This window comes from Bombus affinis, chromosome 3 (genome assembly GCF_024516045.1).
Source record: "Bombus affinis isolate iyBomAffi1 chromosome 3, iyBomAffi1.2, whole genome shotgun sequence".
Taxonomy (NCBI): domain Eukaryota; kingdom Metazoa; phylum Arthropoda; class Insecta; order Hymenoptera; family Apidae; genus Bombus; species Bombus affinis.
In genome coordinates, this window is record NC_066346.1 from 3,732,506 (window position 1) to 3,757,986 (window position 25,481).

General features: G+C 41.1%; 2 protein-coding genes and 1 long non-coding RNA gene across 4 annotated transcripts in view; 2 read left to right on the top strand and 1 right to left on the bottom strand.

Annotated features, from left to right (window-relative positions):
* The window catches only part of LOC126914034 (uncharacterized), a 33,053-nt gene extending 10,928 nt beyond the window's left edge, over positions 1-22,125 (bottom strand). The window contains exons 1-4 of one of the 2 annotated variants that reach the window (XM_050717469.1): positions 21,974-22,125; positions 13,753-15,033; positions 11,934-12,077; positions 6,488-6,665 (exon numbers count right to left, since the gene is read on the bottom strand). In XM_050717469.1, the coding sequence (XP_050573426.1) occupies positions 6,488-6,665; positions 11,934-12,077; positions 13,753-14,653 (1,223 nt within the window). In that variant the 5' untranslated portion in view covers positions 14,654-15,033; positions 21,974-22,125. Of the gene's footprint in view, positions 1-6,487; positions 6,666-11,933; positions 12,078-13,752; positions 15,034-15,944; positions 16,202-21,973 lie in introns of those variants that run through there. The other variant, XM_050717468.1, reaches the window with a different exon arrangement.
* On the top strand, positions 1,740-21,434 carry LOC126914112 (uncharacterized). Its single transcript, XR_007709555.1, has 3 exons — positions 1,740-1,907; positions 2,151-5,671; positions 21,133-21,434. It is a non-coding gene; the product is annotated as an uncharacterized LOC126914112 (long non-coding RNA).
* LOC126914060 (arrestin domain-containing protein 2-like) lies at positions 17,887-21,434 on the top strand. The gene is made up of 8 exons (XM_050717530.1): positions 17,887-18,212; positions 18,925-19,062; positions 19,214-19,428; positions 19,506-19,691; positions 19,786-19,985; positions 20,188-20,405; positions 20,492-20,620; positions 20,702-21,434. The coding sequence occupies exons 1-8, from the start codon at positions 18,095-18,097 to the stop codon at positions 20,713-20,715; spliced, it is 1,218 nt and encodes a 405-aa protein (XP_050573487.1). The 5' UTR covers positions 17,887-18,094; the 3' UTR covers positions 20,716-21,434.
* Positions 22,126-25,481: the final 3,356 nt, after the last annotated feature.

Here is a 25,481-nt window from a genome sequence, read left to right on the forward strand (position 1 = left end):
CAGAGTTGGCTGTGCGTAAAAGGTTGACGAGGAATGAGAGGCTGGACGATGGAAACCTTTCGCGTAAGCCAGAGAACCGACCTCCCTGCGTGAAACCTATTTTCCCGGGCTCGTTCCCTGTGGGATCGCTCTCGGTGGTCTAACTAACGCCTGGGCGCAAACAAGTTGTGACTATTTTGAGGGGATTCCTACGATGTTTCGAGAGAACCGTCCCGCGATGATTGTACAAAGGAAAATTCGTTGGAGGGTATCGATAGAAGTACGTCAATGCAAAATGAACGTTTTAATTAAAGAACAATCTCTGTAGCAGGAAACCATTTATCACAGTTTCTATCTAATTTCATCCAATTTTCCATCGAAAATTATTAAATGAAAGTCACCTTGAACGAGCTCGTTACGTCGCGTAGAAATAGCGTAACCTTAGTCATTTTGTTCAAACAAATATAAATAAAAGTACTATTCTAGCAGCAGAATGGTTTGCCAGTATGACGCATGAACGTCATACCAGGCCAATAATTAAAGTTTCCCGTCAAACTTTCCGATTAATTCAACGTTGGCTGACAATTACTCGGCCTAGTTCATATGTCATTTGATGTGCGACGTTTGGACCGTTTCCATGGATGAAAATTCGATTTGCTACAATCACTAGCATGCATGAGTCATCAATTATTACTCGCATGTAGCCGTAGAGAACGCTGATCTTCCACGATCGGAAAGTGACTCATCCTTTAGTTCGGAAGATCAGTCTTTAAATTTAGTGACCGATCACCTTGCGCGTTGAAACAGACTGCCTTGAAAGTATGTCGCAGAAAAAAATACGAAGACGATACGTTTGCAGAAAATCTGGCAAAAATTCAAACTGCGTTTCCACTGTAAATAGTGCTCAAACGAGGGTGAAACTCACGAACGTTCGTGAAGAATATGATTCTTAGATTTCGTGAGAATGACTCACTTACATTATGCAAAATTATTGTGCTTTCAAGTAGATATATATTTTTACATATACATATTTAAATGGAAGAATCTCTATCGGAATTTACTTCTTCTTAATATAAACCAGAAGAAACAGAAATTTATAACGGAAGGACCTGCGCCAGAAATAAAAGAATTATCGTCGTAATGAAAACGTTGAATCGACGTTGGTTTAAGAACGTTTCATCAACGCTATAAAAATTCTCATACTTGATCTATCGTTTAACCGTATCTAATTCCTCGATCATGGAGTTTCTTCCACGAACTTCCCTACCGTGACTTTTTCTCATCAAGAAGACGGATTACGAATCGCTATTTTCCTCGGCATTACACAGAGGCAGTTCTTGGAGGCTCCACCAGATGTGATTTCAAAATACCTTACAACTTCGATGATTGCAATGGCTAAGAAAATCCTCAGGTTTCAAAAATTCGCTTTTCGTTAAATTTTGTCCTAAAGAAACGGGAAATTAAATTATTACAAAGATACACGTAACTGATTATAAATTGGTTCCAGTTATCTCGAGTCGTTATCAGAGTACTAATCTTCGACGGCGATGACTAACAATGAGCTAGACGTACGTCGCGGTTGTCGGAAGAACATTGACTCAGCGTCGAGACACGTACGTTGCGAGCCATTCGAAATTCCACGAATATTCCTCGCCGCGTCGTAAAAGCCGCCAAACACGCTCAATATTTTTCACCTTACCCTCTCGCCCCCTGACACTCGTGCATCTTTACCGCCACGTGATCGCGGACTTTCCCTCTCCATCATCGGTTACGGGTTTAGAATAACCCAAAGCTCCGCGGTTCGGACCATTCGTGAGTTCGATCTCGAGTTGTTCGCGTCTCCTTTCTTCACGGAAACTTCCTTTGGGAACCGACTGGCTAAGAGAAACCGACGCGCAACTTTCATTGAGTAATGGAGGTGGCTAAAGGTGCGTGCTGCTAATTTAATTTGGTACACGATCGAATCCCTTTTTACTTTTCTAACTTGATTTCCTCCTGTTATTTACGTCCAATCTGGCTTATTTATTTCACTTTCTAATTCTAATTAATGCTATCAGTCATTTCCTGTGAATCGGAATTTTTCGGAATTTGGAAAATAAGATACGATTAAAATAATCACGAATCAATACATCGGATGATGTATTAAGATAGGAATTTGTTCATTTCGGCAGTGAACGAAAACGCTGGTAGCCTCGTCGAGCAATCGATGAACATCACGGCGGAATCAAAATCCGTCTCCACCATGAAATCCTTGGAGAGCGTACAGACCAAGTCCGTCATCGAATCGTCGACATCCATCAAGTCCGTGACCTCGTCGTCGACGAGGGCGCAGCAGTCCATGGAGTACGAGGAGACGATCGAGTACAGCGACTAGATCCATTATCGTCACATCAAATCACAATTAAAAAACAACAAACGGATACCCTTTTGACGTCGTGCCACGCAGAGGAGAGTTGACGCGCGGTATTTTTGACTCGACTCTATCTTCGAACCACGTACGATATTAGTGTGTTCTCCCGATCTGTTCCAACATTTCCATGTGAAAAATTCGAGAATGAAATAGCCGATGGAAGACACTCGAGAAGCTAGTCGCGTTCTTGTCGACTGCGTCACGCCAGCATGGTTTTATCGAAACGAGATTCAAAGGAAATACGGTTAGTGCCAGGCAGAGAGTCTTTTCTCGCGTCTCGCATGTTGATCTTGGATCGAGTCAGGAAGAACGTGCGACCCAGCTACGGAAGCGGCAGGGAACAGAAGGAAGAGTACACCAGTCGAGTCGAATAGCTGATCGACGAGTCAAAGCGTTCACGGCCTTTCGAAGTGGCTTTCAAAAATAACCACTCTCTTTTGCACCGCATACCTGATAATGAAAATAAGAAAAATAAGAAAATGAAGGAACGTTTGGAAGCCTCGACCATGAGCTCTGGCTCTCCTCCAATCGGCGCGGTCCCCCGCCAAATAGCGATTCGCCCTTTCCTTTTCTTCCTCTAAGGATCGTCCCTGATCGTATCACCGATCCTCCTTTAAATACGCAAGCCTCTCCATCATTGTCACGACTTGATCCCACATTTCGTTGCAAACATTTGATTATCTTTGTATAATAAAGTTTCTAAGATACTGTTCTCTGGTTCGTTCAATACCGATCTCTCTCGTCCCCCATCTATAGCGAGCGTTATTGTTGTCGTTTCAGAATAGCAACGAGATTGCTGGTTACCTAAGCGATGTGCTTTCAAAAGTAAAAAGACAGCTCGTCCACATCCATGCCCTTCGTTGAGAACCGTAAGCTGATTGCACGGCTATCTCGAATCCTCACAGAAAAAGAAACGAAGAGAAAACGCTTGGAGAATCGTTGAACGATTGCATTTTGTCCGTATAATTTTTCAGAGTTTTTTAAACGACTGATTGCCAAAAATTGCTGGAAACGACGCAACAGTAATTTCGTCGACTGTCGTTAATTTTCATGTCACCCTAAAACTTTCGACCTTGGTCGAACGCGTGCAGCGATTGCAAAAGAAACGTCATCGTTCCTGGTCATGGCGAGTCATGGACGTTCGACAATTCAGCTGGGCTCAACGTCGTTTTCGAGATCCAATTAAACGACGTTAAATGAAAAACGTGAAAAAGGGGCAATACGACCGACGTTTCCTCGTTTACGATTGCTAATATCTCCCCCTTGCGAGAAACGTATTCGAATTAATATAGAAATCGACCCGTCGACGAAAGCGAGATTTCTACGCGATCGGCAAAGGTTACTCCAGCCCTTCTCATCGATCGCTTTATTCCATTTGTCGATAAATCAAGAATATCTCCGTTTAGATATAGGATACGATTATGTCATAAAAGATAAAGAGGAAGATTTCTTCGTGCATTTAAAAAATGAAGCTGCAGTCGATTCATTCTCGGTAGCGACGAATTAACTTGTTCGCCTAGCGCGTAAATTATCCGAATGAGACGGAAAACGAAGGTCGTTTATTAAATGACAACAAGTAGAAACCGGAAGTTCAAGCAAGGATGATACATGCGAAGATTTATAAACGTCATTTCTCAAACGTAAGAAACAGAAAGAGAGAAGTCTTGTTTAAAGGAATGATATCAAGAAATAAATTAGAAGATCCGTGAGAGAGAGAGAGAGAGAGATGAATTTGTTCAATGAAATATATATGACAGTACGTTGGCTTTTATCAGTACACAATGCAGCATCAAAAACTAGCGTTGAATTTTGCGTACCGATTCAACTTGCACGACAAATTTGACTGTAAACTAATCACCGGGTAACAATTTGTTGAAATATACAGTAGGATATAAAGTGCGAAGTTAACAGTATGAACTGGGTTAATTCACTTGTTGCCGAAATTAAGTGGCACTCTCTAGGGGGACACGCAGCGGCCGCTGGCGAAAGTTTAAATCGCCAAGGTTCCAGGGCTTTCTCAGTTACGACTTCTAGTTTAGGGAAGACAGCCGGCTAAACATGGCATGCTGGAAGCGTGGAACAAGTTTCCATCTCATCGAAAAGCCTGATAAATACGGTGGAAAGTCCGCGAGAAAATGAATATCAGGAAACCATGGAAAATGTCCAGAAATGAATTTTCCTTTATCTTGACAGGATCGCAGAATTATGCGCTAAAAATACGTAGTTGGCAATTGATCGCTGGCAATCGGAAGATCGAAATTTAGAGATTTTAAATTTAGTTTGGTACTAATAGGAGGTTGATATAGAAGCCAGAAATTTCATCCGCGTTTTCATTCGTAAGAAAAATAGCTTTCAAAGTATGTGGTTTGGCCATAAAACAGCTCCTCGTAAGAGGCAATTTTTTCCGTATTTTTCAACATAGCCGAGATATATCTGCAGGATAAAGATATTACCTGCGCCGCGTGTACGTGTAGTTTCCCCCATGCGTTGACTTCATTTATGAAATTTCTCGTTTACTGTTTTAAAACACATCCTGATGAACGTCCATTAACCGAAAATCATAATCGAAATTATTTTCCACTTCGACGTACCTCCTTCCGTGAACTTTCACTTTTTAATTCTTACCTAAATGTCTTCGTTAGAAAAGGGGCCACGCGTTTTAGCGTGATCGATTTGTCAAGGATTTTATCGCGACGCGAACGCGATTATCTTATCGAACATGGTATCAGGAACGCGATCCCCAAATAAACATGCCCTTCCTGTGCTTATCACCGGCGAATTAAATTTTCAGCATGGTAGCTCTGATTGTCATAAATTTTTATCGTGACAATCAGTTTAACGGGGACGAAGTACAAGCGCCATTGCCATGGGTATGAGCGATTTTTCTCTGTCAGGGAAGGGAAGGGAAGGGAAGGGAAGACTTATGGCCTCTCGTAACGAAAGTCGAAGGCAAACGAATGAAAGCGCGAACGTAGCGCCACGATACTACCTCTACCTCTACCCGGTTGGAAATGTCATGTGCTCCATGGTCGCTAAAAGAATGAATTTTCGAGAGACGGAAGCAAAAATCAATCGATTTTCTTTCATGACTGAAACAGCTTGTTTTATTAAAAGCGACTAGATCGAAGAGCTTAATTTACAAAACGATTAATTTAAACGATTATTATCGCAATTCTAATGCGTAGAAATTAAGGATACGGGGATCGATATCGTTGGACTGAAATATACCGTTGAAGACGATGGCCGAGGTTGACTCGAAGGTATTCGAATCATAGTAGGGAAGTCGACAAACGTGCACCATTAATTCCGTTTCCGCTGAATCCTCTAATAACCCCACCAGTACAACGAGATTCTCTAGCGGGTGAACAAGTGTTAAAAACGATGAGGGGCGAGCGATGCAAATTGAGGGACAAGTAAGCGTATGATTAACATACTGTAATTGAAATTACTGTAGTCGGATTCGATGCCGAATGCCTCTGGAAAATATATATAATACAAAGAGCGTCGAATCCATGTTCTAATTGATTTCTGTAAAAGTTGCAGAACAAAAGAATTTTCTGGTAATATTATTATGTTGAACGAAATATCGATGTTTTAAATTTACATATTTAATGGTTGAAAAACCGAGAATCAATCACGTTGTGATGCAATTAATTATTAGCAGGGCAATGACATGAAAATTGAAATCGGTCTGATAGGTTAAATCCCGGTGGTAGAGAGTGATCGATGGAACGAGCATGTCGCGCATTTTGCCCGTCATTGTTCTCGTTCTAGATCGGATTCAGCGCAATTCAATGGAAACGAAAAGAATCAAGAATACTGATCCTGGATACGGAGGAGCGCTCGATTATCGGCTTTGAAATTCCCGAAATTGTAGATCGTTCGCTCGTGCGACGAGCATTCTATTCAAAAAATACTAGAACGCGATAAGCTTCAAATTTTTTGCCCAGTGCTCTGCACAATCAAGGCACCATACGAATCCTTAATTTTTCAATTTTCGTACGTTTCGCTTCGATTATTTCCTACTGAAACATACTTATGACGAGTTTTCACAATCGCATACACGAAAAAACATAACTCTTAACAAGGGTTAATTACCTGCTACTATTGACAGAAGTGTTGCTCCTGCTACGTCTCGAGATAATCGAATCACCGCGATTAACGACGCCTTTATGGGTGATGCTGAATGCCCGAAGTCTATACAGATCCTCTCCTGCTCTCGGGTTGTACGCTTTCTCTGGTAAACTATGTACTCGCGGCCTGATGTGATCTGGCACTGAAACATATTGACAGACAGTTAATTAAAGCCAGGCCATTAGTTCAAATAGACCAACAAACAATATAAACAGATATCGCTCGGACATTCGATTAATTAGATAGTTATCTTCGTTTTCCATTTGCTCTCTCGGTTATTCGTCCTTCTGAATCTCTATGAACGTAATGAACGTCAAATAAATCTCTTAACAATTTATCAGACAAATATATACATGTACGTAAGAAGAGTATCGCGCACGAAGAAGAAAACAAATAGAGAAATTTTAAGAATAATTTAATCGAAAAATGCTGTAAAAAGGTACTGCGATAGAACTGTCCTCATCGCATACCAATCGAAGATTGACTCTCTTTCCGCTGTCCGGGCATACACACGATTCGACTATCGAGTCGGTTCGCGCTTCAAAATACTTTGTCTTACTGCGGTTAATGTTTCTACATACTTACATACATATTCGAAAGTAGCGTGAGATCAATTTTAAGCCAGGATTACAAAGACGTTTCATACGTTGCTCGTAGTACGTCGCGTTTTCTCCGTTGTACAAATGGATGAGTATCGTATACGCTGCGTGTTACACGCCGACACTAAACATTCTATCGCATTGCCAGCGTGCTGTGTTCGCCGCGTGCGACACGCGACAGGCAACGTAAAAAATGTCTGTGTAATCCCAGTCTTAAAGCAAAGGATACACGAAAAAAAAAGTAAATAATCCGATGGAAGAGTGAAAGGCAAAGAGCTTGATAAGTTCACATCTGGTAAAAAGAAACCCTCGATTTACGTTGAACAAACTACCATCATTTTTTTTTCTTACTTTTGGAAGTTCTCCAATTATGACGTGACGCACAGTAAATATACGAGCAAAGCTTTCGAAGCTTCGAAGGCTGTTCGAACAGCTTGCTAACTTTTCAAACGTTTTTTCTCCCTACTTACCAATTTTGGTTCAACTCTTCTTTTTTCGCTCTTAAAATATAAAGGGAAAACTGTGTTCTAATCGTCGTTTTATAATGCGTGAACTTGAAAACTGTTTACAATCGCCATTTCAATCACCAAAACTCTCGAATTCAAAACGAAAATTCCAGCCCTGTAAACTCCGCAGAATTTCATTCCCTTTTTCAACGCGGTTTAATGCAACCGGTTTCCAACTAACTTCCACGGATATACCATCCTATTCAACTTTTTCAATATTTTTCTGTGGGCTCCATCGCATCGATAAATATTTATGTAGGTATAATGTAGTTTAGCCGAACGACTATTATACGTGAGGAATTATAATCTACGTCACGTTGCATGTACACATATTTGAATAGAAGTATTACTTAGCAGAAATGCGAAATGAAGGGAGACCTTAACGTTCGGACGTAATCCAGTATTCAAAGGGTCTGCGAAATACCATAACAGACCATAGGTCTTCGTTGGTTTACAGTGCGGTCACAACCAGCTCATGCATACTACATCAGATCCTATGAACCACCCAGGGAATGGCCAATCGTGGAATAAATTTCTGTTCAGAGTCTTGCAATTATTTCTATAATATTTTTATTTATAAATCCCTTTATTATCCACTTAATTAAATCTTCAACAGAGCCCGTACCTCTACTTCTACCACCTACGCAATACGTGCTATTCGTGGTTTCATCTGCGATAAGTCTGTTTCATCTGTTGCAACGAATAGTGTTCATCCTCTAATTTATATCAATACTATCAATACGTTTTAAACTCTCGTCTATTCTGATTTGACAATAGAACTGTTGTACTATTGAACCACAAAACACGTAGCACAGAAATAAAAATGAAAAATTAGAAAAAAATTGCCAAAAATTGCATGATCTCCTTACCATCTATGTCCAACAATGAATAATCGAATCCTTAGTGGACGAAGCAGATGAAAATGGCTGCTGAAAAATCGTTGCCGTCAAACAAACGGCCGCAGAAGAAATAATTTTACTGGTAACCTTCGACGAGCAACAGTTCGTTAACATACAAGGACAAGTTCCAAAGGTGGATGAAAATTGAACCAGGAACACGTGGCGTACACGACGACCGACAAAGCGGGCATTTAATGCGGTTACAGGTCGACGAGGCACTCAAGAAGTTCGTCTCCCGAGCCGAGTATCTAATTACGGCAACGACACTGGCTAAAACTTTGCCTAGTCGAAATTAGCGGCAAGTTTTCATCGATTCGAAGGGAAATTCCAATGCCCTCAAGCAATCGGAAGCTTAGACGCGCAAATGGGAGCTTCGATGACTATCGTTTGAAACTACGAATGAAATCCGATCTTCCAAGGTATTTCGGAGGTAAGTGGAGAAAAGATAAAGCTCCCGCAAATTGAGAGACAGCGAGGGCACAGATTGAACTTGTTACTACGCTCAGACTGATCTAGAAATAAGAGTACAACGAGGCAAATACAACGGAGGGATTCGATGAAAAAGTAGTACAAATGCATCTTCCATTAAAAGCGAGATAAGTAGAGAAAACAACATATTAATTACGTTGAGAACTTTGTCACGTCTGTAAATCCCTAAGCTTTTAGAAGTACGTGTAGTAACATGTTTTAATACTTCGAAGCATACGGATTTCTCTGTTAGATTTTATCCTTATTTGGATTTTTCGACCATTAACAAAAAAATTAATAATTCGGCGAAAACAATCAAATCTTAAATTTTATGTCAATTTTCTGAAGGTAAAAATAATTAAGCTTCAAGTTAACTTAAATCTAACTCGCAAACATTTTCGGCTCGTTTTTCTTGTTTTGAATTAAAAAACAACGGTAGCTCCCATGAAGCTTAATTGTCCACAATTTAGGTAAAAAACACAATGCCCGAAGGCTTTCTCGAAACAGAAGCAGCACAAAGAAGTAGAAGGCGGTGAATAATTAAACCGGACGCAGAGGAAATGACGAAGCCAATGGAGAAAGCAGGAAGAATCCCGAGGCGTTCGAGACAAAGGCGACCCGTGTCTGACCTAGCCCATCCTATTCCACTTCGTTTATCCTATCGACGTATATATCATTGCATCGCCTCGGTTCGGTTCGTCTTATACGCGTCTTATCTGAGGAATCGTAACGATAAATGGGAATATCACCGGTCTCGTTCTTCCCTCTAAATATTTTCAGAATGGCAAAAATACGCCGAGGAATTTTTGTCAACAAAAATTCGCAATATTGCGCGTGCCACGAGAAAGAAGCCGATCATAAAAGCATCCGACAAAAACCACGTTATCAAAGAACAACGCTCCCGACTGGCGAGCGTATCTGAGCATGTACATTTCCGCGATCATTTTTCCCTCTTGGAAACGATTGTGTCGAGCGTTTTGTTGTCGGTTATCTTCTGGACACCCACATTTCAAGCGCTTACTCGTACCTTTTCCTCTTATTCACTACGTTATATTTTATACCGAAGGACATTTCTCCGCTTTGAGATTTTTTTAATCGTATTGGTTAAAAAAACAAGAGGAAAAAAGAGAAAGGAATCGAAAGGACGACGTGTATTATCGTTTAACCGTAAATATTTATCCTCTTATCGTTGGATATTTTGTATATTTAAATCTCTCATAAATAACTATATAAACAACTGCAGTCTAGTTTATCATCATAAACAGGGGAACAATAATTTACATGTGGCATCAATTTCCTATTTCCGACCAGTACTCTCGGTTATTAATGAGAATCCGCCCGCCAGCCAGGAAAAAACTTATTATCAGACGAGATTATCATGACGATCTACGAGAACGTGTCTCATTTTTCCTCGTTCTCCTCTCTCCGCTGCTATTTCTCCACCGGTATGTAACTGGTTGACCAACACGGCTTCCTAACATCGCTAATCCTAATATCACATGTCGACGACGGTTTTGTTCCATCGACAGAGGTCGTCGTTGGCTTGGTTATTTGCGGAAAGTATTTACCCAACGGACGTCGGCCGCGTAATTAATTTCCGCCGTGCAGATACGGCCGTCTCGGATACTCCTGGGTAATCTGTCAGTTTGATATGTTCCGCAGCTCCAATGCCGCCAGGAAATCCATTCAAGGGTAGATCTACAAGCTATCCCCACCGCGAAACTTCGACGCACGGGGGCAGAGATTACCTTCGCGATCCTGTTCGCGATATTACCTAACCCTCGATGGTTCTTCAAGCGAAGGAAGCGGTGGAACCTTTCCTTTTCCACCCTCGTCGTGTTGAAACGCAGATGAAAAAGCGTTTTCAATGTAAATTGAGCTTGAGCTCCGTGGCATCGACGCGAATGCAAAGTGATCGGTGTGACTGAATCTTTTTTATTTCCCCTTGTTTCTCGTTAAAGCGCAACAACGTTTTGATGAACGAATAGACGTTAGATATTGGAAAAATTCAAGATTTAATAGCTTCGTTCGATCGAGACGAATGTTCATAGGGACTTGCATAATTAATTGCTCAATGAACGAATTCGGCGAGACCACGTTGTACATCGTGATTGCGCGATAGTTCATTCCGCGGCCCGCTGTTAGATTCAGATATAAGGTGACATAAATTAGACGTGTATATTTATTTCGTTGGGGGAAACCTCGTTCCACATTCGAATTGCGTATTGAAAGTTTTAAACCAGGACAGGCAGCTCGGTGCCGTCGCCGCTTCCGATACCATTCAAAGTAAACAGTAATGTACGATTAAAAACGCCGGTAACAATGGTCGATCTGATAACTTGACCCCGTTCTAGCGAATCTGCCGCTCAATTGTTACGACTCGGTTACAAAAATTGACAGGAAGAAAAATATCGTGAAAATTCCTACGTCTAACTAAAAGCTGGAATGCCTGATAAAGTTATACAAGTAAATATAATTCTCTGTCATTTAAATTGCTCCGAAGAAAGAAAGATCCAGCAATGATAACAATTTCTTCCGACCATGAAACACGCACAGTCTGCTTTTACATAATAATCCATCAAGGATCAAAAACGTATTTAATATAAAAGCTATTATACTGCTGCTATATATACCAGTGAACAGAAAAAGAATTTCATACATTATAGAAACAAAAGAAATAACCGCAAACGAAATATTAATAAAATCCTTGAAATGCGCTTTCACAACCACGATCTTAAAACCAAAATTTAATAAAGTAAATTGAAAATTGACTGGAAAATGTCAGCCCTGTATACAAGGTAATCCAGCTGCGTCTTTCCACTCCATCTTTACGACGTCTACCACCTGCCACCATCTACCGTCCTTAACCGCGATCAACGACCAGAAGACCGAAGAAATATCGCATTCGACAGCCTTAACGATGGAAATACGTGCTTACCGGGTAGCTCCAAGAAATTGGAGGTCCTCCGTTGCCTGGCGCGGGGGTGAGCGCTGAAGTTCAACGGACCCACGTTCTCATTGCTGACGTTCGACAAATTGGAGCATTGGCTGTCGCGGGAACCCCGTCTGGACGCGAGATAGGCTGCAACACAGAAACGTCTCGGGCAATTTCATCAAATGCTGGCCGGGAATTCGCGTCGCGTACAAGGTTCAAAGGGATTTGTCGCGAATAAAGGCGATCTAGAATCCCTGGTAATTGCTCGACGCCGTTCTTAATGCCCGTGAAACGCGCCAAACGACGATTCCCCACGATCATGGCGATGACCGCTAACCCCTGACTTTGAGCCTGTTCCAACGCGTGAGCAAAAGCTATGTGCCTAGCCCAAGGGATTAAAGATCGAACGGTATTAAAGGATTAATCGCTCGAAATACGCGGATCAGCCTTTCGTTCCCGTAGGCAAAAAGAAAGTTCCCGATGGCAAGGGAAAAAAGGAGCACGAGCGGGAAAGGATACCGGCTGGAACGAATAGGACGAAAGCTGGTTTTATTCGCCGCCTTTAAACGAAGATCCAATTGGGATTGGTAAGACGGTCTGGGGAAAATGATTACGTCGAGCCAACTTTTAGTTTCTCGGTAGCCCTTTCCTTTGTCTGCCGCGTGACGTGATTAAGCACAACGCGAAAGGCTGAGGATTATGGAAAATACGTGACGCGAGACTCGAAGAACAAAGCGACTAACTCTGAAACACACGGGCTAATAACGACGTTGCTATTAATTCCAGCGAAGCGGAGATAGGAAGAACATCATGCACGGTAAGATGCTTTAAAGCGTTGTAATTATGATCTCTGTGCCGTGCAGCCGCGAGAAAACGGGGACGCAGTTTATACAAAACAGAATACTCTGACTTTAAGAACAATGGGATGTTCCAACCCGTAAGCAAATTACGTTCTCGCTGGTACCAACGAACCGAGAAGCGCGCCTGGCGTTTCCGAAATATATGGAAAATTCCACTGCTCTCATCTTTGACGAATCTGACTTCTTCGAACAACCGTGTCACGTGGCCGAGTCGTCGTTCACGTTTACCTCGATTACGAAACAATTGTCATCGATTACAAATTGATTAAAAAATTTAACTTCGGAAGTCGCGTGGCTCGTTACCGCGTTGCACGCTTCGAACGACTCGGGGGAATCAGTGCGAGATGCTACCAGCATTAATTAAAACCGATAATCCTGCCATCGCACGTGACATTGAAAAGAAATGGAGGGGAGAGGAGAAGGAGGAATCGGTAAAACCGATGGAGTAATGGCTAATGATTTTAATCCTATCGACGATCCCCCTCGTTGATCGCCACGCGAGAGAGCATTGTTCCGCGGATGCTTCAACGGCTGAATAATTAGAGGTGTCCGGAAAACGATGTATCTCATTACGAGATAATATAATTTGCGATTTCACTGGACACGAGACCCGCCCACGCGATAACGAATCGATAATTAACTCTCTTTGCCTCGTGCAACGATAGCCCCGTTAATTGAATCTTTTCCGCGCTCGTTGCACTTTGCAAAGTCTTTTAAAATACGATTCCGGAGATTCTTTCGACGAGAGAATTGCCAGTCGACAATACGCTCCCGAAGATTGACCCATTTTGATCCAATAAATTTTCAATTAAGACTTCCATGCTCTTTTTAAGCGAACTTTTGACAAATACAATAGAGGACAACTTTATTAATATCCTTGGAAAAACTTTACTGGAAATGAATTTTATTTTGTTCGAGACCAACGGTAAGCGTACCATTGTGTGATGATTTATTTTACTCACCAAGACCACCCTTCATGGAACCTCTTCTTCGAGGGCTAGAGAGCAAAGTCACCTCCGTATCCGCGTCCCCCATATCAGTCAAGTCGCTGGTCGATCTCCTCGACATATTTTTTCCATTTCTCCCATAAACATCCTCCGTGTTCTCGTTCTGACTCTTGCTAGATTCGTTTAAGCATCCTTGACTGCGATTAAAATGACTACTCTTCTTGCTACCCTTCTTACTATTCGGACTGTCATTTTTATCTCGGTAAGATCCTTCTACGCAAGACGTTCCGGATTCATTGGTCTTGTAATTCACGTTGCTCTGGTGATCCATAATCATTTCAGAGTGCTTTAGACTAGACAATCCGTGAGTCAAAGAGGTGACGATAGTCGGAGACATGGGATTTTTAGAACCACTCAATCCGAAACAAGAACTTTTACGATGATCGAAAGATTTCAGGTTTTTGGAACCGAAATTCGAGGAACTAGGAGACCTGACCGGCACTATAGGCGAGACAGAGACCGGACTCCTTGGCGGATAGCTCATGGTCTTCCCCAAATTTTTTCTACACTCGGAGAATTGAAAAATAGGAGATTTTCTATTCGGTGAGTGCAACAGGTCCGGGGTCGGACTCTTTGGACTCCTACATCCCTGACGAACGTAATAACTCGGACTTCTGGGCCCTCGATCGGGCTCGTTCAATCGTCCAAACTCCTCGAAATCGAAACTTGTATTGGGTGTCTCCGGATAGTATTCCGGAGGGAACTCAAAAACCAATGGCGTGCCCGGTGATTTGCTCACAGACAATTGCGTGGGACTTCTGCGTCCTCCGATCGGGATTTGAGGTAGTTGCGGTAGCTGACGGGGACTTCGCGGGGATTTTAGATGTATCGATTGTCCGGGACTGTTTGTCGCCATCTCAGCTCGATAACTCGATGAACGTCCTTGCTATCCCTTTTGATCCCTGCTTGTCCTTTGCTTATTAATTCTTCTTGCCTTCGTGATTTTCTTCTTTTTTTAATTTACCAAGCGAAAGCAGAAAGCTCCTCTGCCATTGCGCTTCCACAATGATGATGAAACACGATACTCTTTGTTGTGCCGGCTCGCCACGAGTCTTCTCCGAACAGCGCGCCAACCTTCCGGAGTGGATTGAATTTTCATCTCCGTACCCAATTGTCAAGTTGCTGTCCCTTCTACGATGGTTCTCTAGTCTTTTGCTTTTACGCACTGCTATTACGGAATGACGCGGTGATTCGGAGAACAGCCCAAAGGGTGAGAAAGGATCTCCGAGAATTCGTCTGCAGACAAAGAGATTAAAGGACACGCTGGACCCTTAGAACTCTTAAAAAAAGGACAGTCCGATGAACGCTTCGTATCACATTTGCCATTCGAAGCAACCACTCAAATAGAAATTGAGAACGTTGATATTATCGTGCTATAAAAATAACAAAAATATCCTGTTATAAATATAGTACAAAATTTACTTTTCAATGGTAAATAACAACGCCAACGAGTGTCGAAGAATATTTTCTTGTGATTGGTATATAAAGGACAGCAGAGATGCCAACAAACTTTTGTTCCTGACACAGCTACGGTTTCCGAAGGTCAAACAGACCTCTTCAAACACCGTGGACGCTTGCCTTCGCTATCGAAGGTAACCGAAGTGCGGCAACGCGACGATTCGCCTGAAAAACGATCGGCTTGCGGTGAAACGAGTGTAAATAAAAAGAATCTCGCAAAGATATTTTATTTCCCTTCGGCTGTCGTAAATTTCTTCCTCGTTTCAAGCCAATGATAAAAGGGAAGCGTCTACTAAGAGAGAATCAACTCATTCACCGCGATGTTTTTCTCAAACGCAAAATTTATATGAATAATCTTGCGCGCGGTAACGCGAACCTCTGCAGTAATTTCGTAAAAACCGGGCATATCGCGTTTCCCTTTCATCTTTGCTGGTTAATTACCAACCCATCTGAAATCAATATTACGAACTGTGAGCCCGTAGTTGCACCGTGTTTTCCATTACTTTTTATTCAACTAGATTTTAATTAATATGTGAAAATATTACAACAAGTTAGAAATTTAATACGAGTTATTGACAGCAGCTCGTGCTGACGTATCTGCACCTAAAGTAGTCGAACATTCTAAGTGCTCGTGCCTCAATTATCGTCCTCGATTCGACAAACAAACATTTGAGAGACTTCAATCTCACCAGTCGCTTCGGTTTGTCACCGAAGAATTAACCTGTTGATCGTAACCGCTCGAGAGATATCTTCACGCTACATTTTTCCAACTTCTTCGGTAAATTTCAAATTTTTCTCTTCAATCCGAACGATCTCGTTAGAAACCAACGACACGCAGACTGCCGAAAATTGACAGCACGAGGAAAGCGGAGAACGTTATGTCGAGTAACGGAACACGAAACCACCGAGCTACCTCTTCGACAGAGGCTACCGCGTTACTGAGGGGTTGGAGCGTACGGGCCGCCATCTCCACCCCGCCAGCGACTTCACCCTGCTCGACCTCCCACCTCCAGCGTCCCCGGGGCTTCCTTTCTCTTCGCACGTGTCTCTTTATCAATTCGATCCATTTCGCTTCCGTGACTCCGCGGGATCTCCGTAGCTCACCACCTGATGATGGATTTCATCTTTTCGTTGAAGGAATAAAATAACGGTACAAATGTCACGTGTTAGAGGACTCTTTTGAGGTCCATTATTTTCCAAGAACAGCTGAGTTCAATGAAAGATAATCCTATTTAACAGAAGCTGTTTATGTAAGAGAATAGATGGATATCAGGGGAATGATGTTCGATTTGAAATCGATAGCGCAAATACTCCATTGTATCGATTTCTCTATCCACGTTGAAGATTTCCGCCTATGAATTTACGTTATTATTTTGGTAATCCGTTATTACCATGCTCGAAGAATATTTGCCAGCGTCCGTTAAACATATATGTTAAACGCACAAAGGGAAACAACCGGAACTAATTACTGATATATGAATTGATACATATTTCACCTTAATATCAACAGACAGTTCGTATTCATAATAAACCTGTTGCCAAGAGAACAGAAACTTGCGATACGATTTTGATATTTAAATTAAGAGTACAAACAACAAGTTGTCCTTGCAAATCAGAAAATTTTGCAACGATAAACGTTACATCTCGATGCTGGCTTTTTCCTAATCCTATGCACGGTGAAGTTTTATTGGAACGACGGAAATTTTATTCGCTAAGCGGATGCAAAGGCGCGCAGCTTTCCCAAGGGAAATTGGATTCTCGTATAAAACCGCAGATACTTACTAACGTGGCAACGGTCCCTTTAGGGTAATCGATGGTTCACGATGACACACTATATAAACGTTCGCTGAGATTGCGCTCGAATTTGCACCGCAACGTGTGGTAACTGCTCACGGATCAAGCCCTGTGCTTGCGGTCAAACTTCGGCAAACACGACCAACAGGTAAACGTGGAACCAGATTGTCAGAAACAGACACGATGCTGCAATTTTCAAAGTGGAAAATTGCCCTCGAAACACGGTCGATGATCGGAAATATTACTTGTGGATCCACCTTCGTTGCATTTATCAATCTTATATCCTACGTTAAAATTATAAGAGTACGTTCGATATAGACTCGTCTTTACGACGCGTGGTCAACCAGACTTCCAACTAAAGGCAATGCCATTGAAAGACTCAATAACGTCCATCGCATGTGTGGTTTAGGAATAATTCGAAAGTATTGGAATGACATGAAATGTCATCGTTATTTATCAGATCGTGAGGGAGCAGCGAAGAAACGAACTGAATTCGTACAAGTTACGCGCTGATGAGGAAAACGAATCACGCGCCCTTAAAATATCGATTGCCTCTTCTTGAAGATAGTTTCGACTGATTGCCAGTAGGAAAATCGCGTCTGTCATTCCAAACATCGTCGCAGCGCGTCTTTCAAACCATAACTTTCATAAACTCAAGAGAGATTCATGCTCTGTGCGCAAAAAATTATAAACTATTCCCTATCCAAACGGATCTAATGGCAAATTATCATGTTCCTGGTATTTAAAAAATTTCCAGATATCTACAACTAACTGCCAGATATCACTTTGATAGTGACGGCATATCTTCGCTTTTATCTACCGATTCCAATCCCGATAATATGACTCGATCGCCATTTGTTGTTTTAGTATCAATGTGAAACAAAAATTCGATTCAGTCGATGGTCAAGTGAGTCCCGGATGATTTATAAACTGTACTCTGTGAAAGTTCCTCTGGCACAGTGAGAAAATTCTCGGGGAGAATTTCTCACAGGGTAAAAAAAATTTGGCGCTGTGAATCACCAGTACTGAGCGTTCCCTATACGCCATGCCGTCGTTGAAGCTATTTGGCGTGACATTCGATCGATCAAACGCCACATATATGCCCGGTGAAACTGTCAGTGGAAAAATTATCCTAGACATACTAAAAGAGAAGCAGGTTAGAGGTGAGTTATTGTGGTTGTGTAACGCGATAGAACCTTCAAACGTTCAGAGGAATCGTCTTCGGCTTTTAACTATGTAGTACATACATAGTTTGCGAATTTAAAGTCATTTCAAACTAAACGTGATGTGGTAATTGATAATTACAATGCTAATGTGAATTCGATATGAGAAACTGATATCTCTGCAAACAATAACATCCTTGTATTGTTCTCTTCCCCGATAAACCGCTTTACTACGTTTCATCTGAAATAACTGTTACAGTAGCATAATCCTGTTTTCGGCAACGTTAAATGTACGCAGCTCCAAAGGAAACTCGCACGTTCTTTAATTACGTTGCCAACGAGACATACGTATAAGCCGATAAAATTTTCGCGTACCTAATCTCTGTGCGTTGTTCCAACGAATTCTGCAAACAGCAAGGAACGTGCGTCGTTGAAAAAAAATTACGAAGTGTGGATCATTAGTAGATTCGCGGTTGATCGTCTCTAGTTGAAGACGTCAGAGTACAAATAATATTGTATCATGAGATGATCATTATTTCATTTCGAAAAATTGCGCAATTCTAATTAGGCGCATAAATATATCGTTATTTAATCGTGCTAATGAGATGAATCAGTCTGATAAGATTATTGTCTTTTTATCGAACGGTATATCCAGAGATAAATAGAAATCGATTATAAATTTATCTAAAATCTGATTGATCCTTGATTGTAGGACTATATGTTAGCACAAAGGGGATATCATATGTCCATTGGACCGAAAGTGATTCATTAGATGATTCAAAGACGCAAACCTATAGCAATTCGGAGGAATACTACCATTTCAAGTACAACATATTTGGTGTACAGGATTGTGAGTGAAAGTTTTCAAGTTCGGCAGATTTAAATATTTAAGCAAGACGATGATCAGATGATGATCGACGATAACAGTGTTAATGAAAAACAGAAGATAACGAATGAAATCTACGAAATTCAAGATAGTAACGAGCTTATCAATTTTGCAGGTCAGGTAGGGCATAAAATCCCCTACGGACATAACGAGTATACATTTAGCTTCCGATTGCCCAATAATATACCATGCAGCTTCGAGCACACGAATGGCTACATAAGATACACGGTAAAAGCCGTGATCGATAGACCATGGAAGTTCGATCATGAGTGTAAAGCAGCGTTCACCGTGATTTCGAATTTAGACTTGAACCTTTATCGTGAAAAATGCGTAAGGCATTGATATTCATCTCTGGAATAACGTGCGAACGTATTTCAAATTAACGAATTATTCTATTCCTCGCACAGTTTGGAATCAACGATGGAATGAGGAAAACTTTCAGTCGCTTGTGCTGGTGCGGGAAAGGCTCGATGGATTTGCAGATCACAGTACCTTCCTCTGGATACGTACCAGGGCAGACGATAAATACAACGCTGAATTACGCGAATTACTCGAATGAAGTGATTACGAAAGTCAGCGCGACATTATTACGAGTGAGTGGCGGTTGAAAATGGTCGAGATAGCAATTTCTCCAATGCCGAAGCATTATTTTATTTCGTCCTTCGTCTATTCTTTTTCTTCTTGCAGAAACTCCAATTTTGCGCGACATCGAAGACATTGAGTAATGTCAAAGTAATAAAAAAAGCGACCCATTTTGGACCATTTCCGAAAAATGAGCAAATAACGTCGGAGATTTTGGTACCACCCATGGCACCCTCTTATCTTCAATATTGTAAAATAATAAACTTAAATTACGAATTGATCGTCTCTGTTCACATTTCGGCAACGTAAGTAATACGGATTGAAAATGGATAGTACTTGCAGCTATTCTTATTGCTTCGGCTCAGATTACTATCGTAATATCAATACTAGAAACAAGTATGATAACAAAGATATAAGTTAATAACTATGACACAGTATAATAATCGCGATTTACTTTCTAAAATCTCAATTATGTTCATCGATGATTTTATTGATGTGTAAAATCAGGTGTTCTAAAATTAAGAGAACTTATCCTCTTCTGATCGGAACGATACCATTATATTATCCGTCTTTGCCATCTCCGTACAACGTCGTACCCTACTCCTCAAACTCAGATGTGACGAAGCCCGCGATAATGCCGATGCCAGAACAAGCAAGTGAATCAAATATTCCGACAGCTCCAGCACAAGATCTAGCTAACAGTTCTTCGTTTAACCTGGATATAAGTAAGAAATGAATAACCTGTGTTTAATATAAGCAAAAGAAAATGGAGTAGCAAGTTAATGGGCATTACCTTTTGTCTCTTGTTTAGCACCACCATCCTACGAAGAATGTATATCTGGAACTCAAAACATTAAAGACCACAATGAGTCGGATTTCGTGTACGGTGCGAATACTTTCTTTGCGCCTAGATATCCTGTGTTTAACTACCCAACACAAAGTAAGATGATAAATCCATTAGGAAACAATCTAAGTGTTTTTAATCGTAGAATAAATTATCAGTTGAATTTCTTTCTTCCAGGTATATCGAAATGAATGGAAGATTATAGCGAGTGGGAGTCGATTACCCGCGTGCCTGAGTCGTTCGAGACAAAACAAAATTCACCGGCAGGTGAAAAGCTACGTTGAAGATTCTCTATATATTTTGGTACAAGTTATTCACCGATTTTTACTATTTTATATGTACGATTATATACACATTTGCACTATGCTTACAAGCATATGAATATACTTTTCGTGCTATCGATTTTCTTTCATGACTGAACCAGCTTGTTTTATTAAAAGCGACTAGATCGAAGAGCTTAATTTACAAAACGATTAATTTAAACGACTATCATCGTGATTCTAATGCGCAGAAATTAAGGATATAAGGATCGATATCGGTGGACTGAAATATATCGTTGAAGACGATGGCCAAGGTTGGCTCGGAGGTATTAGAATCATAGTAGGGAGGTCGACAAACGTGCTCCATTAATTCCGTTTCCGCTGAATCCTCTAATACCCCCGTCACTGCAACAAGATTATCTAGCGGGCGAGCAAGTACGAAAAATGATGAGGTGAGAGCGATGCAAATTAAGGGACAAGTAAACGTATGATTAACATACTGTAATTGAAATTGCGCCAGTCGGATTAAATACCGAATGCCTCTAAAAAATGTATATGATACACAGACCGCAGAATCCATGTTCTAATTGATTTCTGTAAAAGTTGGAGAACAAACGAATTTTCTGGTAATATTATAATGTTGAACGAAATATCGATGTTTTAAATTTACATATTTAATGGTTGAAAAACCGAGAATCAATCACGTTGCGATGCAATTAATTATTAGCAGAGCAATGACATGAAAATTGAAATCGGTCTGTTAAGTTAATCCCAATGGTAGAGAGTGATCGATGGAACGAGCGTGTCGCGTATTTTGCCCGTCATTGTTCCCGTTCTAGATCGGATTCAACGCAATTCTATGGAAACGAAAGGAAGCATGGATACTGATCGTAATACGGGGTAGAGTAATCGAGCCGATGTTCCAGGAACGCGTTCGATTATCGGCTTTGAAATTCCCGAAATTATAGACCGTTCGCTCGTGCAACGCGCATTCTATTCAAAAAATATTAGAACGTGATATGCTTCGAATTTTTCGCCCAGTGCTCTGCACAATCAAGGCACCATACAAATCCTTGATTTTTCAATTTTCGTACGTTTCGCTTCGATTATTTCCTACTGAAACATACTTATGACGAGTTTTTACAATCGCATACACTGAAAAACATAATTCCTAACAATGGTTAATTACCTGCTACTGTTGACAGAAGTGTTGCTCCTGCTACGTCTCGAGATAATCGAATCACCGCGATTAACTTTATGGATGATGCCGAATGCCCCAAGTCTATACAGATCCTCTCCGGCTGTCGAACTGTACGCTTTCTCTGGTAAACTAACTACTCGCGGCCTGATATGATCTAACACTGAAACATATTGATAAACAGTTAATTAAAGCCAGAGTATTAGTTCACAAAGACCAACAAACGAGACAAACAGATATCACTTGGACGTTCGATTAATTAGATAGTTATCTTCGTTCTTTATTTACTCTCTCGGTTATTCGTCCTTCTGAATCTCTATGAACGTAATGAACGTCAAATAAATCTCTTAAAAATTTATCAGACAAATATATACATGTACGTAAGAAGAGTATCACGCACGAAGAAGAAAACAAATAGAGAAATTTTAAGAATAATTTGATCGAAAAATGCTGTAAAAAGGTACTGCGATAGAACTATCCTCATCGCATACCAATCGAAGATTGACTCTCTTTCCGCTGTCCGGGATACACACGATTCGACTATCGAGTCGGTTCGCGCTTCAAAATACTTTGTCTTATTGCGGTTAATGTTTCTACATACTTACATACATATTCGAAAGTAGCGTGAGATCAATTTTAAGCCAGGATTACAAAGACGTTTCATACGTTGCTCGTAGTACGTCGCGTTTTCTCCGTTGTACAAATGGATGAGTATCTTATACGCTGTATGTTACATGCCGATACTAAACATTGTATCGCATTGCCAGCGTGCTGTGTTTGCCGCGTGCGACACGCGACAGGCGGCGTAAAAATGCCTCTGTAGGCCCAGGCTTAAAAGCAAAGGGTACACGGAAAGAAGTAAATAAACCGATAGAAGGGCGAAAGGCAAGGAGATGGATAAGTTTACATCTGAAATTTGTAATTAAGAGTTCAAGCACCGGTTCATCAAAATCGATCGGTACCGACCGCAGAAACAAACGATTTACGTTCGACAAACTACCATAATCTTTTTCTCTTACATTTGGGAGTATTGCAATTGCGACAGAATGCACAGTAAATATATCAGCAAGGCTTTCGAAGCTTCGAAGGCTTCGCAATTTCCTGTCCGAACAGCTTGCTAACTATTGAAACGTTTTTATTTCCTACTGACGAACGAAACTTGTATTGGGTGTCTCCGGATACTATTGTGGAGGGAACTCAAAAACCAATGGAGTGCCCGGTGATTTACTCACAGACAACTGCGTGCGACTTTTGCGTCCTTCAATCGGGATTTAAAGCGGTGCGGTAGCTGACGGAGACTTTGCGGGGACTTTAAATGTATCGATTGTCTGGGATTGTTTATCGTCATCTCAGTTCAATAACTCGATGAATACCCTTGCTATCCCTTTTGATCCCTACTTGTCCTTTCCCCAGAATTTTTTCTCGCCTTCGTGTTTCTTCTTCTTTTTTTAATTTACCAAACGAAGGAAGAAAGCTTCTCTGGCGAGCTCATTGCGTTTTCACAATGATGATGAAACACGATACTCTTTGTTGCGTTGGTTCGCCACGAGTCTTCTGCGAACAGCGCGTCAACCTTCCAGAGTGGATTGAATTTTCATCTCCGCGCCCAATCGTCGAATTGCCCTCCCGTCTACGATGGTTCTCGAGTCTTTTGCTTTTACGTATTGCTATTACGGCATGACGCGGTTGTTCGGAGAATAGCCCAAAGGGTGAGAAAGGATCTTCGAGAATTCGTCTACAGACAAAGAGATTAAAGGACACGCTGGACCCCTCGAACTCTTAAGAAAAAGACAGTCCGATGAACGCTTCGTATCACATTTGCCATTCGAAGCAACCACTCAAATAGAAATTGAGAACGTTGATATTATCGTGCTATAAAAATAACAAAAATATCCTGTTATAAATATAGTACAAAATTTACTTTTCAATGGTAAATAACAACGCCAACGAGTGTCGAAGAATATTTTCTTGTGATTGGTATATAAAGGACAGCAGAGATGCCAACAAACTTTTGTTCCTGACACAGCTACGGTTTCCGAAGGTCAAACAGACCTCTTCAAACACCGTGAACGCTTGCCTTCGCTATCGAAGGGAACCGAAGTGCGGCAACGCAACGATTCGCCTGGTAAACGATCGGCTTGCGGGGAAACGAGTGTAAATAAAAAGAATCTCGCGAAGATATTTTATTTCCCTTCGGCTGTCGTAAATTTCTTTCTCCTTTCAAACCAATGATAAAAGGGAAGCCTCGACCAAGAGAGAATCAACTCATTTACCGCGATGTTTTGCTCAAACGCAAAATTTATATGAATACTCTTGCGCGCGGTAACGCGAACCTCTGCAATATTTTCTTAAAAACCGCGCATACCGCGTTTCCCTTTCGTCTTTGCTGGTTAATTACCAACTCATCTGAAATCAATATTACGAACTGTGAGCTCGTAGTTGCATCGCGTTTTCAATTACTTTTTATTTAACTAGATTTTAATTAATATGTGAAAATATTGCAACGAGTTACGAATTTAATACGAGTTATTGACAGGAGCTCGTGCTGACGTATCTCCACCTAAAATAGTCGACCATTCTAAGTACTCGTGTCTCAATTATCAACCTCGATTCTACAAGCAAACATTTGAGAGACTTCAATCTCATCACATGCTTCGATTTATCTCCGAAGAAATTAACCTGTTGATCAAAACCGTTCGATGGTCACGCTACATGTTCCAACTTCTTCGGTAAATTTCAAGTTTTTCTCTTCAGTCCGAACGATCTCGTGAGACACCAACGTTCCGTAAACTGTCGAAAATTAACAGCAGGAGGGAAGCAACGATCGTTATGTTGAAAAACGGAGCACGAAACCACCGAGCTACATTTTCGACAGAAGTTACCGCTTTACTGAGGGGTTGAATCGTACGGGTCACCATCTCCACCCTGCCAGCTACTTCACCCTGCTCGATCGTCCACCTCCAACGTCTCCGGGGTTTCCTTTCTCTTCGCACGTGTCTCTTTATTAATTCGATCCATTTCGCTTCCGTGACTCCTCAGGATCCTCGTAGGTCACCACCACCTGAAGATGGATTTCATCTTATCGCTGAAGAAATAAAATAAGGTTATAAGTAGGGAAGTAAATGTCACGTGTTAAAGGACTCTTTTGAGGTCGATGGTTTTCCAAGTCGTACGTATTTATAATCGTAACGGTAAATCGACTGTACGAGCAGCGGAGTCCAATGAAAAATAATGGTATTTAACAGAAGTTCTTTATGTAAGAGAATAGATGGATATCAGGGGAATGGTGTTCAATGTGAAATCGATAGAGCAAATATGCCATTGATTCAATTTGTCTACCCACGTCGAAGATTTCCGTCTATGAATTTTGCATGGTGTTGCTCGAAGAATATTTGCCAGCGTCCGTTATACATACGTGTTTAAGGCACAAAGGGCAACGACCGAAACTAATTACTAATATATGAATTGATACATATTTCACCTTAAGAGTATAAACAAC